Below are 12,387 nucleotides of genomic sequence, written 5' to 3'. Positions count from 1 at the left end.
TCGCTCCACAGTCCGCCAAAGACAATGGAGCAGAATCCGTTTCACTCGCAGCCTTCACCGAGCACCACTTGAGCAGTGTGATGCCGGAGCTCATGAATAGCTCGCGGGCATTCCTCGGCGCTGGGGAGAGATAAGAATAGCGCTCTCTCTCTTTCTCTGTCTCTCTCTCTCTCTCTTTCTCTATTTGGCTCGGTACCGTGGCTGCGGGCAGGCGATCCACGCCGCTCCGTTCCAGCCGCGCTGCTCTAAAAACGTAAAAGCAAAAAGGGAGGGGGGATGGGAGAGAAGTGGGTGCCCCCTGGGCGCAGCAGAGCAGCTTGGCCTCGGATATATTTGGCTCCATCAGTGGGCATATATACAGATCTGCAGTGGCCTGCAATTAGGCCGCTTCCTGTTTGAACGCGGGTCGCGGCGGCGCTGTGAAGCTCGGCCACGGACGCTCGCGAGGAGCGCGAGAGAGAAAGAGATGCGTCATTTTGATGGCTCCTAAATGGCACGTCGGCCCGCGACGTGGGAAAGACTTCTGGCTCACTCGGTGAATGTTACTTCCCGTGAAACTGGACTTCATCAAAGTGGAAGATATGGGCAGTTATTCATTGTTACCCCCTTTAAGTGTGGGGGGAATATCAAAGAGAAGGGAGATGTTAAAGATCACATCATTAAGCTATGAATTATACTCGAGTTGTTGTACCAACTCAAGGCTCCTCTCTACATCGTACAAAGCGCTGGAAAATATGTGTCGGCCACTTCCTCCCTCTCGCTCACCTCCCTCCCTCATTTTTCAACTTCCTGTTCTCTCGGCTGGTCGGATGTGAGAAGCTTTGTATGGAAGCGGTCTCCAGCGGGAGGCCATGTTCAGATAATGTTGCAGCTTTTCTTAAAGGTCAGTGTAGCGGTTAAGAGATATGAAAAAAAAAACGCACCAATATTGAGCGTTAAATACTGAAATCGGTCTTGCATTTCTCAGAAAAGTGGTTTTTGTTCAGCGAGTTATGCATAATAGTCTTTGTAAAAGTGTAGAAACTATTCATTTGTTGTGCTATAAAATAATTCTTTCATGATTCATTTTTATTGAACAAAAATCATAAAAATGTGTGTACCGAGGAAGGATTATTGTTATTATTTTTTTTTAACAGTAATATAAATCTAGATTTGTCATTGTTGCGCAACACATTTCTTCCAACATTTTGCTTGTGTTTTTAATATGCACATTTAAGTCTCGTTTAATGCATTTTCACCACCGGCTTTCCTAAACAGAATTACTTTTTGTTGTTGTTTTTATCTTGCTGGTTTTTCTACTTGACTGGGAAGCCACCTGTGGTTGTTTTTAGTTTTGATTTGAGGCCTGTGGGAATTTCCACACACACACACACACATATTGCATTATGGACCATTGTCAGCGGAGGTGTTATGAGTCCAAAACAATGGCTGCAAGTCGGAAAACATCTCATTCTGTAAACTGATTTTTGGTGATATTCTAATGCTTTTACTTTCTTCTTCTTTTTGTCACAGCTCTGATGGTACTCGCTGAACACTGACCGCTACCGGCCCGACGACACCTGCTGCCCAATTCCCTTCATCATGTCTGGGATGCATGTAAGTGAAACACACACACATACACTATTACCTCCTCAGTGTACAGCGTTTACAGGACGGCAAACACTTTCTAAACACAATCTGCGCTACATTTCAAACGAGCGGCAGCTGAACGTCCATATTAACAAGGAAGTGAGACATTAAAGGGTAAAGCATGGACGCAGCTGCAACTAACGATCGTTGCAATTACTAAATCATCAGCAAATCTTTTTCCGATAAATCACTATGTGTAAGCTGGCATGGTAGGAAAAGATTTCCTTTTTCAAGGTGAATTGTTTGAATTACTCGTTTTGGAGAATCAACAGTTCAAACTCAGAAAGTATTTAGTTTGTGAAGATGAAGAACGGAAGGAAGAAGCAAATCCTCCCATTGGAGGAGCTTGAACCAGATCGATATCGGTGTTTTACCTCAATCATTTATCAAATTGTTGGTGATTTAGATTCCTCTCATTTGATTAGTGAACCTGTTAGTCCAGCACTATGTGGAAGGACTTCTGCATTTTCACATCATGAGAATTTCAGAAAACACCAAATAAAAGATGCACTTTTTTTTCTTTTTTTTAAAAATATAAACTTTTTGGTCCTCTGTACCTTCCTGTCATGTGCGTCACTTTCCCTGAGACGACGTCACTGGATAAAGAAGAACTAACGAGCACCCGCGCGTCCACGTGAGCGGGAGCTGCTGACAGAAACCCGGATCTGTAGCGCGGCGTGAACGCAGACGGCCGGAGAGCACGCACCCCGCAAAGTGCCCGGCTCGGTTCATAGTGGTTTCACGTTACCTGACCGCCGCCGCCGCGCTTTAACTAACGCTGTGAATGCCGGCTTCCCATCACTTCCCCTCCCGCTTCCTGCCTTCAGATGTCCTTATTGATCCCGGTCGCTTTCTGATCTAACGCACATCGGCACTCCACTACGGTCAGAGGAAGATTATTAAAAAAAGAATAAAATGGATTCATTTTTATTACTAGAATTATGATTATTTCATGTTGTTTTGGTCGTAAATCCTAATTGAAACTAATTTCAATCAGTCACAATCAGTAATTCACTTGTAAACACTTAATTCCTCACTTGGTGTAATACAAGCAATATCTATTACGTTTAAGTGCTTTTATACACATTCTTATTTTATTCCATCTGTATTTTTAATATTCTTCTTACTGTTTACTTTTTAATTTTGTTTAATTACTGTTTTTTTTATATTGCTTGAGGTTTTTTATCTTCATTTCCTTGTGAGTAATGATGTTGTAATCCTGTAATTTCCCCACTGAGGGACTAATAAAGGATTATCTTTTCTTATGTCAGAATACACATCGATGCATTATGGATTCAGTGGTAGCCGTTTCTAGAACTATATCAAAAGGCCGCAGAAGAGATTTTTGGACCTTTTTCAATTTCCTGTTAAAACTGAAAAAATAAATGGGATGTTTTGATTTAGAATATGTGAATGCAACTTCAGGTGAAGATGGGTGTTGTTTTCTTCCCTCAGTGCCACGTCTATTGCACTCGGCTCCATTTTTAAATGACTAAAGATCCTCAAGGAAATATCCTCCACAAACAAATTCTGCCCAGTAAAACCAGTTTTTTCAAAGTCATTTAGTAGATTATGTAGATACAGAGAATTCTGTATCTACATAACCTTTCAACTCATCGCACGGTGCTGAGCGAGAGCGCGCCGGACGCTCTGGGATGTCGGGGGTAAAGTACGAGGACGTCACCGCTGCGAGGACCTCACACCTGCTGCTTTGTGCTCTCGCCTTCCTCGTTTCATCTCGTCCTCTCTGCCGTGGTATGCTTTTTGATCACGGCCGCCGCGCCCGATCTAACGGGCTGAAACTGAATGCACAAAGCATCCTCATCCCAGCTGTCATTTCCATTTTCTGTATTTTAGGCACGCGGCCGCCACGTTTACATTATTCAGAGTGACTGACGACGAGCGCAGCTGGCCTTTCAAGACGCCCTCGGAAAGAAAAAGAAGCAAATTCTGAGGCAGCGACTGTGATATAATGACTTTGTTTAAGATGAGCCAGAGAACGAGGAGATGTCCTTCGCAGACGGCGCGGGTTATTTTCGTCGTTAGAAGAAAGACGCTTCAAACTCACACGGGGGTTTTGGAGTTTGAGGAAATTACCTGAGCTCACAAAACTCGACACACCAACAAGATGAAGGAAGGTGGAAGTTTTCCCGCCTGTGAAGAGCATCATTGGAAGATGTTTCATTTAGCAATTTCATTCCAATTCATATCCGTTGAGGGTTCACTGAAAACACAGGTTAAAACTACGTTTCCAAGTATTCAGTTTTTTGCCCTTATACCGAAAAAGACTAAATATTCCTGATGTGCTGTTTACGAGGCTAGTAGGAGGGAATATTCCTCACAGAGAGCATTGCATATTCCGAGTAAAGGAAAAGCACTTTCTTGAAAAGATCACAGATATTTGCACATATCCGAAAGAAAACCAGTCCTTCACGCTGCTTAAAAGGAGTGTTTCTCTTTTTGTCCAGAAGTGTGGGCCTTCATGCATCTCTTACTTCAACTTTGCAAACTATCGGTCAATTGGTTTGTGTGTAACTGGCTGAGCTGGTTGGAAAAAAGTCAGCGGGTCGCAAAGATCCGTAAAAAATCCCGATTGAGACGGATACTCTGAATGCTGTTTCAACGAATGCCCCTAAAACCTGAATAACGTCGGCGTGTCCCAGAGGTCTCAATTGGAAAATGCTCCATTCGGAAGGGAATATGATTTTACATGAGACATAACAAATTTGGAACATTGCCATTTTCTGAAAACTAGTGGACTATGAGAAGCCATGAAACTTCATGTGGGCGGATGGTTTGCTCTAACAATTGAGTTTAGTGCATTCAGCCCACTGCAGTAACAGGATAGCGAGCTGGTGAGAAGGACATAGTTGGCCATCCTGATAGCAGACTGACGCCACTGAGCAAGATCGGAGATACTCTTAATTCCTATAAGCTTGTGGACTGTAGATAATCAAATGGAAAGTGTATTTCCTTAAAGAAACGAGTTAAACTAGACGAGGAAGCTGAAACACATTCCCTCCTCGCGTACCGAAAGATGACACTCAGGCAGAGTGCAGTATCTGGTGTTTTGCATCGACTGCGTACAAGACTTCACCCTTTGCTTTGTGGACTGTAGTTTGGGAAACCTGAAGTTTGGCATTTTAGCCGACGCCATCTTACATTTTTGCAACCACTTAAGGGAAGTGATCATATTTGGACTGCCGAGGACTGACGTAGAGCGGGACAGCGACCTGTCAATCACAAAGTAGCCCCGCCCCTGAAGCAGACCCTGCTTTATGGTTTATGTTTTCTGAGGGAATGAATCAAGTTCAGTGGTTAGCATGTCCGTCTTTCAGGATCAGTGGTTCGAGCCCCGGCTCCGCTAGTTGCCGATGTGTCCATGAGCAAGACACTTAACCCGAATTGCACCCCATTGCTGCAATAAATAGAAGGAAAAAGAAGGTAACATATTACAATCTGACTTCTTTCTGCAACCAGAGGAGTCGCCCCCTGCTGGCCATTAGAAAGAATGCACGTTTAAGGCACGGCCACATTAGTTTTACTTAACAGACCCAGAGGTTGCCGCCTTCTGTTATGTACTTTTCCTTTGGCATTGTGAAATAATCAGATTATGCATGTTATCACCAGTCTACTGGTTTCACAGTTTTGTGTGCAGCTTGAAAACCTCATTTCAACTTCACTGCCTCTGTAGTTGCTGCTCTCTGCGGGGCAGCGCAGTCTCCTCCACCTTTTGCCAGGATTCACACAACCACCTCGGGGTAGACTGGTCTCTCTAATCCGTGAAGTGCGTGGTGTTCATGTGCAAAGAGATGTGCTGTTACCAGCGATCTGTGCATGCACTCAATTTGATTTTGAGATATTATCACAGATGTTTCGTATTTTTATTCTTCTGACCAATTAATAATAAATGGTGGTGCTGTGCGTGTGTGTGTGTATGTGTGTGAAATCTCAAAACGTTGCTTCCTCTCTGTCTTGCGTAATGTAGGCACCATGGTCGACTGGCACAGAGTGTGTAGCCAAGTACAACTTCCAGACTGCCAACGAACAGGACCTGCCTTTCTGTAAAGGAGACTTACTGACCATCATCGGAGCCACCAGGGTAAGTGTGTTCAGAGAGTTCATTGTCCCAAGGATTTATTTTAAAGTTAGTTATATATAATTATAGGACACAGTTTCCCCAGTTAATAAACCAAAAGAAAAGAGAAGGTGACAAATTATAATCATGTCATCTCGTGTCAAATCTGCAGGACTCTCAGACGAGCAACGCCGTTCTCAACCCACTTAATCTAAATGAATTAATGTCATGACACCCCCCCCCCCCCTCCTGGTTCTAGCTTGAAACGACCAACGCAGCAGTTTCATATAACTGATTTGTTTCCGCAAACAATACCACCGTATATTCCCGACTTCACATTAAGATTGCTGTAATATTTCGTTTTTTAGTTTCACGTTAAATTACGAACCAAAACTAATAGTTTATAGTTTATGCTAATATCCTAATACCATTAATATTTCAACTGGCATGCTGCTACCAGTCAGAGCGGCCAATGCAATTAGCAAAATAAACTGCAATGTGTGTCGACGAGCACGAAAACAAGAGCGACAGATCCCAGTGAACATAATTTCTGCAACAGCTTCTGCCAATAAGTGGATTTAAGTATCTATTCTCCAAGTATCCATAGCTGTGTGACCCCCACGCTGCATCACCTCTGCTGCCACCTGCGTTTTGACGGGACGTTAGGGACTTTAACTGCTTTAACTGAGGCTGTGTTGTCTCTCGTTCTGGTTTCAGGATCCCAACTGGTACAGAGCGAGGAACACGGTGGGCAGAGAGGGCACCATCCCGGCGAACTATGTCCAGAAAAGAGAAGGAGTCAAGTCGGGAGGGAAGCTTAGTCTCATGCCGTAAGTACCAGTCGGGTGTTTGTTTTTAAACATACTCACTCAAACATTGCATTTCATTTTATCTTGGTCATGTCTTTATCTGTATCGAAAATGTTGATCCACAACGCCAATTTCGAGTAACAGAATATGCGGATTTGCAGCAGTCATCGAAATAACAATTTGAGCTTTTGGTTATGCGTCTTCTACATCTTTTGACACGTCCCTTTTTTTTTAGTGAACAAGTTGTCGTACACCCCCTTCAGTTCAGTTCCCTGCAGCGCGGATGAAATGTGGTGTTGATTTCAAAAGGGAGTTGAAGCATCAAAAGATGGAAATTCCATCTTTTACAGTCTTTGGGCTCGTCTTCTCTCAAGTCTGCGTCTGTCTGCCGCGGAGGCCGGGACACTACATTTGAATCAGGCTCTTTGAATCGGCAGCTATTTTAAAACCAAAAGAGGAAAACACAACGAAAGACACATGCAAATGAGGCAAGACAGGAAGGCCGAGAGCACGCAGGCCTCAGCGGTATCATCGCACAGCTGTGAGACGTCATCATCTGAACATTTCAACTTTACAGATTACGAGGAGCTTTTTAATTGAAGTGAAGGGTGATAAGAAGAGAAGAGTCACTCTCGCAGAGAAGTGGTGCTCTATGAGGCATGTTCCACCATCCACTGCATTCATGATGATGATAATAAACTATATTGATATGGCACCTTTTCATACATAGAAATGCAGCACAGGGCGCGTTTTTAATTCAAGAAGATGAACAGAAATCGCTCAACCTCACTGCGGGTCTCATCTGTGTGGGGTACAGCTCTGATGTCCTAAGACACACAAAAAAATAGTTTTAATATAAATAATCAACTGAGGAAGTTTCATAGTGATATAATATGCTTTCACCGTTAATTTCAGCTTGTCAGACTTTATAGTTTTGTGTTAATAGAGAATATAATCTCTCTTATTTGATTGGCTCCATTGGCTTTGTAATATTAGGGCCTGTCTTGTGTGACTCAGCCGACCCGTCCTCTTGTTGTGGAGCTTGCAGAGTAGTTCGCGTGCCGCTGTAACATCCTGTTGGCAGGAAACATTTAAACCGTTTGACCCTCCTTGTCTCACTTCGTCAGCCGGGCCGCTGAGAGCTGTAACCTCTCCCTTTTTTTTGCGCCGCCTGTCTGCACCCATTTCAACGCGGTCGCGGGGGTGGGGGGGTCATCCGGCTCTGGCTTGATCGCTGCATGTGTGGTCTGACGAGCTAACTTTTGCTTAGCCTCGTGCAACCACGAGGGCTTTGGAATCACAAACAGCGGCAGCGTGAGCTGCTAAGCTCCAGTGCTAGCTCCTACATTGCTGCTCCGGTTAGATTTAACTTCAGATATGGTCACGTTGAGTGATCACCGTATGATTCCTGCAAACGGAATTTCCTCTTTTTCCCCCCCCCCCCATTTATTACACTCAAAGGAATGAAAAGACTCAGCCGGTTGCATGGTTCTCCTTGATGACGTCATTCCTCTACGGCGGCCTTTTTTCCCTTCTTTTTTATTAAACACTCAAGTCGTCAGAAGTCGTTCTTCTGGAGCCGCCGTCCGTAACGCACGGGGGACTCGTTCGTGGAATCTTTAACAGATGTCTAAATGAAAACCTCTCCTCCTCTGGCTTGCACAAGGGTTCATCTGCGGTTCCTCGTGTCCCCAGTCGTGCCCTGACCGATTGATACTGGCCAGTGGATGCGGTCCTCGCCTCCCTCTCGCTGGCGTCCCAACAGCCGGTTCCCTCTGCTGCCCCCGTGTGGCAGACATCTGCCACACATATTGTGCACCTCGCCACCAAAGAAAGCCGGGGTGTTCCCCCCCGCCCCGCTGCCCTTTTCCACCACATGTTTTGTGCCTTTTTTATGTAACGGTACGCCAACGGTTAATTGCCGAGGACGGAGCGGCTCGTGCCAGTCCACCGGCGGTGCCGCTTCGCACGAGCTCGGATTAGCAGGAGCCGTAAAGAGCCCGCTGTCCATCGGAGAAGCCGCCCGCGCTGATCTAATCAACTCAACCGGCTCTAAGCTGCTTTGCCAGAAGGGCCGCCGCTGCGCGAGGAAGACGAGGTGTGAAGAGGAGGAGCGGGGAGTGACGGAGGCAGCTGCGACAAAACCAGACTGAATCAATTAGAGCCCTTGATTACCACTAGTTCACCATCCGAGACGGACAGAGAGTCGGCGTTTGCCGCCAACACAACCTGTTTCAGATCGTGAAAGGTGTTGTCCCTCTTGAGGGGAGAAGCAGCAGATGGATGATTGAAGCAGAGTTCAGAATGCCAGGCGATCAGGACACACAGACTACTGTGAAACTAGCATACTGTTAAGATCATGTAAAATATATATATATTGAAGTGTGTGTTCCCGCGCCCTTTACTAGGGGCTGCCCACTGGGTCAAATGCAGAGAATACATTTTTATAGATGTATGTACTATGACAAATACAGTTTCTTCTTCTTCATAATGCCAATGTGATCCAAACCAGCATAATGCTCACAGCCAGGATACTAACGTGCACGTGAAGGCTCTCCCCATAAAGCAGCTGTCTAATCTATCCATTAGAAGCCTGTTGATATATCCAGCAGGCCAGATGGTGGCGGTGAAACGGGGTTACACAGCCAGCAAAGCAAGACCTTTTTTGGGGGGTTTTGAGAGAACAGCTTCTTTTTAAAAAACAAATTTCTATCATTTCAAACAAATCAAACTCCTTATAGTCAGTCCGTCTCTTGGTCTCCCTGATCTCAGTCAGGAACCGGTGACTTGGCTCTTTCCTGCGCAACCGGCTCGTCTGAGCAATTGCATTTTTTTCGCATTTTCCTGTTATTGCAATGAGTGCGCGTCAGTTTCCAACTCAAGCTCAGGCTGTCTGTGTGTGTGTGTGTGTGTGTGTGTGTGTGTGTGTGTATGCGTGTTTGTGAGCACCGTGCTTCCTGTTGTTTGGGTCCAGGTACTTTCTCCCTTCCTTCTTTTTTGCTCTGCTCGAGCCAAACGGACCGGAAGTGCCACCCGCTGGCTTCCCGTCCTTTTTCTCTTCTTATTTTCCGAGGAGGACGGCGATGCACGGAAGCAGATAGTAGCGCCCAGACAGTGCATGTGCATGCATGCATGGGCGTGCATGCGTGTGTAAGCATGCATGCAAACATTACATGCCAGTTTTTGAATCTCAAACCGGTCCCTTTACTTTTCTCCACATTCTTTGTTCCCGTCTGTCATTCGGATGTCTTCATTTCTTGCTCTCATTCTTTTAAACACTTTCTCACCATCATTCCCCCCCCCGCCCCTTCTCCATGCAGCTGGTTCCACGGGAAGATAACTCGGGAGCAGGCCGAGCGGCTCCTCTACCCTCCGGAGACGGGCTTGTTCCTGGTGAGGGAGAGCACCAACTACCCCGGCGATTACACCCTGTGCGTCAGCTGCGACGGCAAGGTGGAGCACTACCGCATCATCTACCACAACGGCAAGCTCACCATCGACGAGGAGGAGTACTTCGAGAACCTCATGCAGCTGGTTGAGGTGAGTGCACTCCTATCTTCCTCCTCTTAATACTTTCAGTGATGCGTGTCGCGTCCGGCAGATGGAAAAGGATAATTGTCGGCTCAATATCAGAGCCGGTTTGTGGGAACTGAAAGTCGAGAGTGTTTCAGCCAAACCGCAGAGAGTGCAGGGGAAAGGAAGTTGTTTGCAAAGAAAATGAAACCTGTGACCACTTACTGAAATGTTCTCTTGTTTCATGTTGCCCAAGAAGATACTTCCTCTCTTTTGAAACACCATTGAGGTGTCACGGTAAAAAAAACAACTAGTTCTGTTGCGGCAGAAAACGTGATCTTAGGTTTTAGGATCCCACAAACTTTTTGCCTCATCACAGTTTCCTCAGGAAGAATGGAGAGTTGAAAGGATTAAGTTTGATCATTTATTAATCTTTTCTTTCTTTCTTTACCCGCAAAAAGTCAAATATTCCCTTGTTGCAACGTCTCAGTTGTGGGAATTTTCTGTGAGCGTTAACTGAATATTTTTCAGCTAAGGCCTCCCATCAGACTCGAGGAAATTGCATCTTTCCCCATTTTCTGCAATTCTATAAGCTACATGACGACTCTAGAGAATAATCTGCAGAGTCCTGCCTTAGTTAAACCTCTTGAGTTTTCCTCAGCTCTCAGTTTTTCAACTTGTGTAAAAAACAAACGATCTTAACCTGTTTACGCGTCACCAAAAAGTCGTCTCGTCCACTTTGCGTTCTCACTTTGTGTCAAGTAAAATTAAATTGAGTTAAAAACTGCGATCGATCATGCAGCAGTCGGATTATGTAACTCTGTAAACACAAGAACACACACGCATACACACACACACACACACACACACACGCCAGGGTTTATACAGTCATGGAAAACCTGGAAAAGTCATGGAAGTTTAAAATGATTATTTCTAGGATGGAAAAGTCCTTGAAAAGAAATATCATCCGAAAAATGTAGTGAAAGTGATGTAAATGTGTTATATTCATGTGTTCATGTCGTTCATTTACGCTGAGTTTAAAATAATGAATCTGCTTTTAAAAGAAAGAGGCTCAAAATATAAGCAGCATACATACAGGCATCTATACAAATGTTTATTCATTTAATCAAACTATTGTCTCTCATTCATTTGAGTCATTTAAGGTTTACTGTGTGCGTGAATCCTCATCACTTTTTAATGTTTACACCGAGATTTCACACAATGTTTTGCTCATGGAAATTTGGTTTAAAGTCATGGAAAAGTCATGAAAAGTGTCTCCATGGAGTTCCCACTTAAAAAAAAACTCAAGTACTTGTTCACATTCTCCAAAAAGCCGTCTGATCTTCTCACTCGCTGCCTGTTATCGAGCCGGTTCAGAGGAAGGACAGAGTGCAGAGAGGGGGAGATGGGAGACATTGATGGCGGAGGGGAGGAGAGGGAGAGGTGGGGGGGGGGGCTTTCATCCTCTCGGATAGAGAGGAGCTGGATTGGCGCCTATCACACTTTTAATTGGACCCCATCTTTTTTCGCCCCGCGGGCCGTTTGGAAGTGGACGACAGGAATGCGCCAGCTGGCACCGAGACCATCTATTCTACGTCCCCGCTGCATTCTCCATATCAGCCGCCCGCAATCTTATCTCTCCCTCTCTCTCTCTCTCTCTCTCTCTCTCGCTCTCTCTCTCTCTCTCTCTCTCTCTCTCGTTCACACCCCCCTGATTTGTCTTCCGCTTCCTCTTCCTCCTCCTCCCCCGTGTGTATACCTGGCATTTTGCTTCCTCTCCTCCTCTCTTTGTTATCCACCTCTTCCCTCGCCTCGCCCGCCCTCAGTTTCTCTCTCTTGCTCTCTCTCTCAATCTCACTACATCTTTATCCTCCCCGCCGCCTGCATTCCCCTGAGCCTTCTCCTTTCTCTCCATAACAGGCTGTGAGAGGATGCCTCGCATTCTTGTGTGTTTATCCGGCTCGCTCTCATTGGCTCGGCACAGCAGGCTTTGCATGTGTCCACACACACACACACATGTGTATATATATATATGCTGACACACACACACACACACACACACACACGGGCCTCCTGCCTGTCAATCACAGCAGCCACCGGTGTCATCATGTGTCACATGGAATGGTGCGAATCTGCATGGAGTGAAACAAAGATGGCTCCGTGTGTTGTGTTGAACGGGTGTGACAGCGCGGGGGAAAAGCTACGATCCTCATTTAGTATTTTTACTCTGAGATTACACCCTTCTGCTTTAATTACATACGGGAGGATCTCCATCCATCCAGCACAATTGTGTACTAAAAACACATTTTCATTTCATTGAGTAGTAATTATGCAACATTGTGAGTTGTGTTAAATCTA

General features: G+C 45.3%; 1 protein-coding gene across 1 annotated transcript in view; it reads left to right on the top strand.

Moving 5' to 3' along the window:
* LOC137785381 (tyrosine-protein kinase CSK) overlaps nucleotides 1–12,387 on the top strand; it is a 37,221-nt gene that overhangs the window by 17,979 nt on the left and 6,855 nt on the right. Inside the window, exons 2-5 of the mRNA XM_068576545.1 lie at nucleotides 1,513–1,596; nucleotides 5,618–5,731; nucleotides 6,425–6,537; nucleotides 9,837–10,056. Coding sequence (XP_068432646.1) covers nucleotides 1,582–1,596; nucleotides 5,618–5,731; nucleotides 6,425–6,537; nucleotides 9,837–10,056 — 462 coding nt within the window. The 5' untranslated portion in view covers nucleotides 1,513–1,581. The remainder of the gene's footprint in view (nucleotides 1–1,512; nucleotides 1,597–5,617; nucleotides 5,732–6,424; nucleotides 6,538–9,836; nucleotides 10,057–12,387) is intronic.

The sequence above is a fragment of the Clinocottus analis genome, unplaced genomic scaffold (genome assembly GCF_023055335.1).
Source record: "Clinocottus analis isolate CAN_PGR_092001 unplaced genomic scaffold, fCliAna1.0.p SCAF_1, whole genome shotgun sequence".
NCBI lineage: Eukaryota > Metazoa > Chordata > Actinopteri > Perciformes > Cottidae > Clinocottus > Clinocottus analis.
Note: the sequence above shows the minus strand (reverse complement) of the source record. Positions and strands in the feature narration are given on the sequence as shown.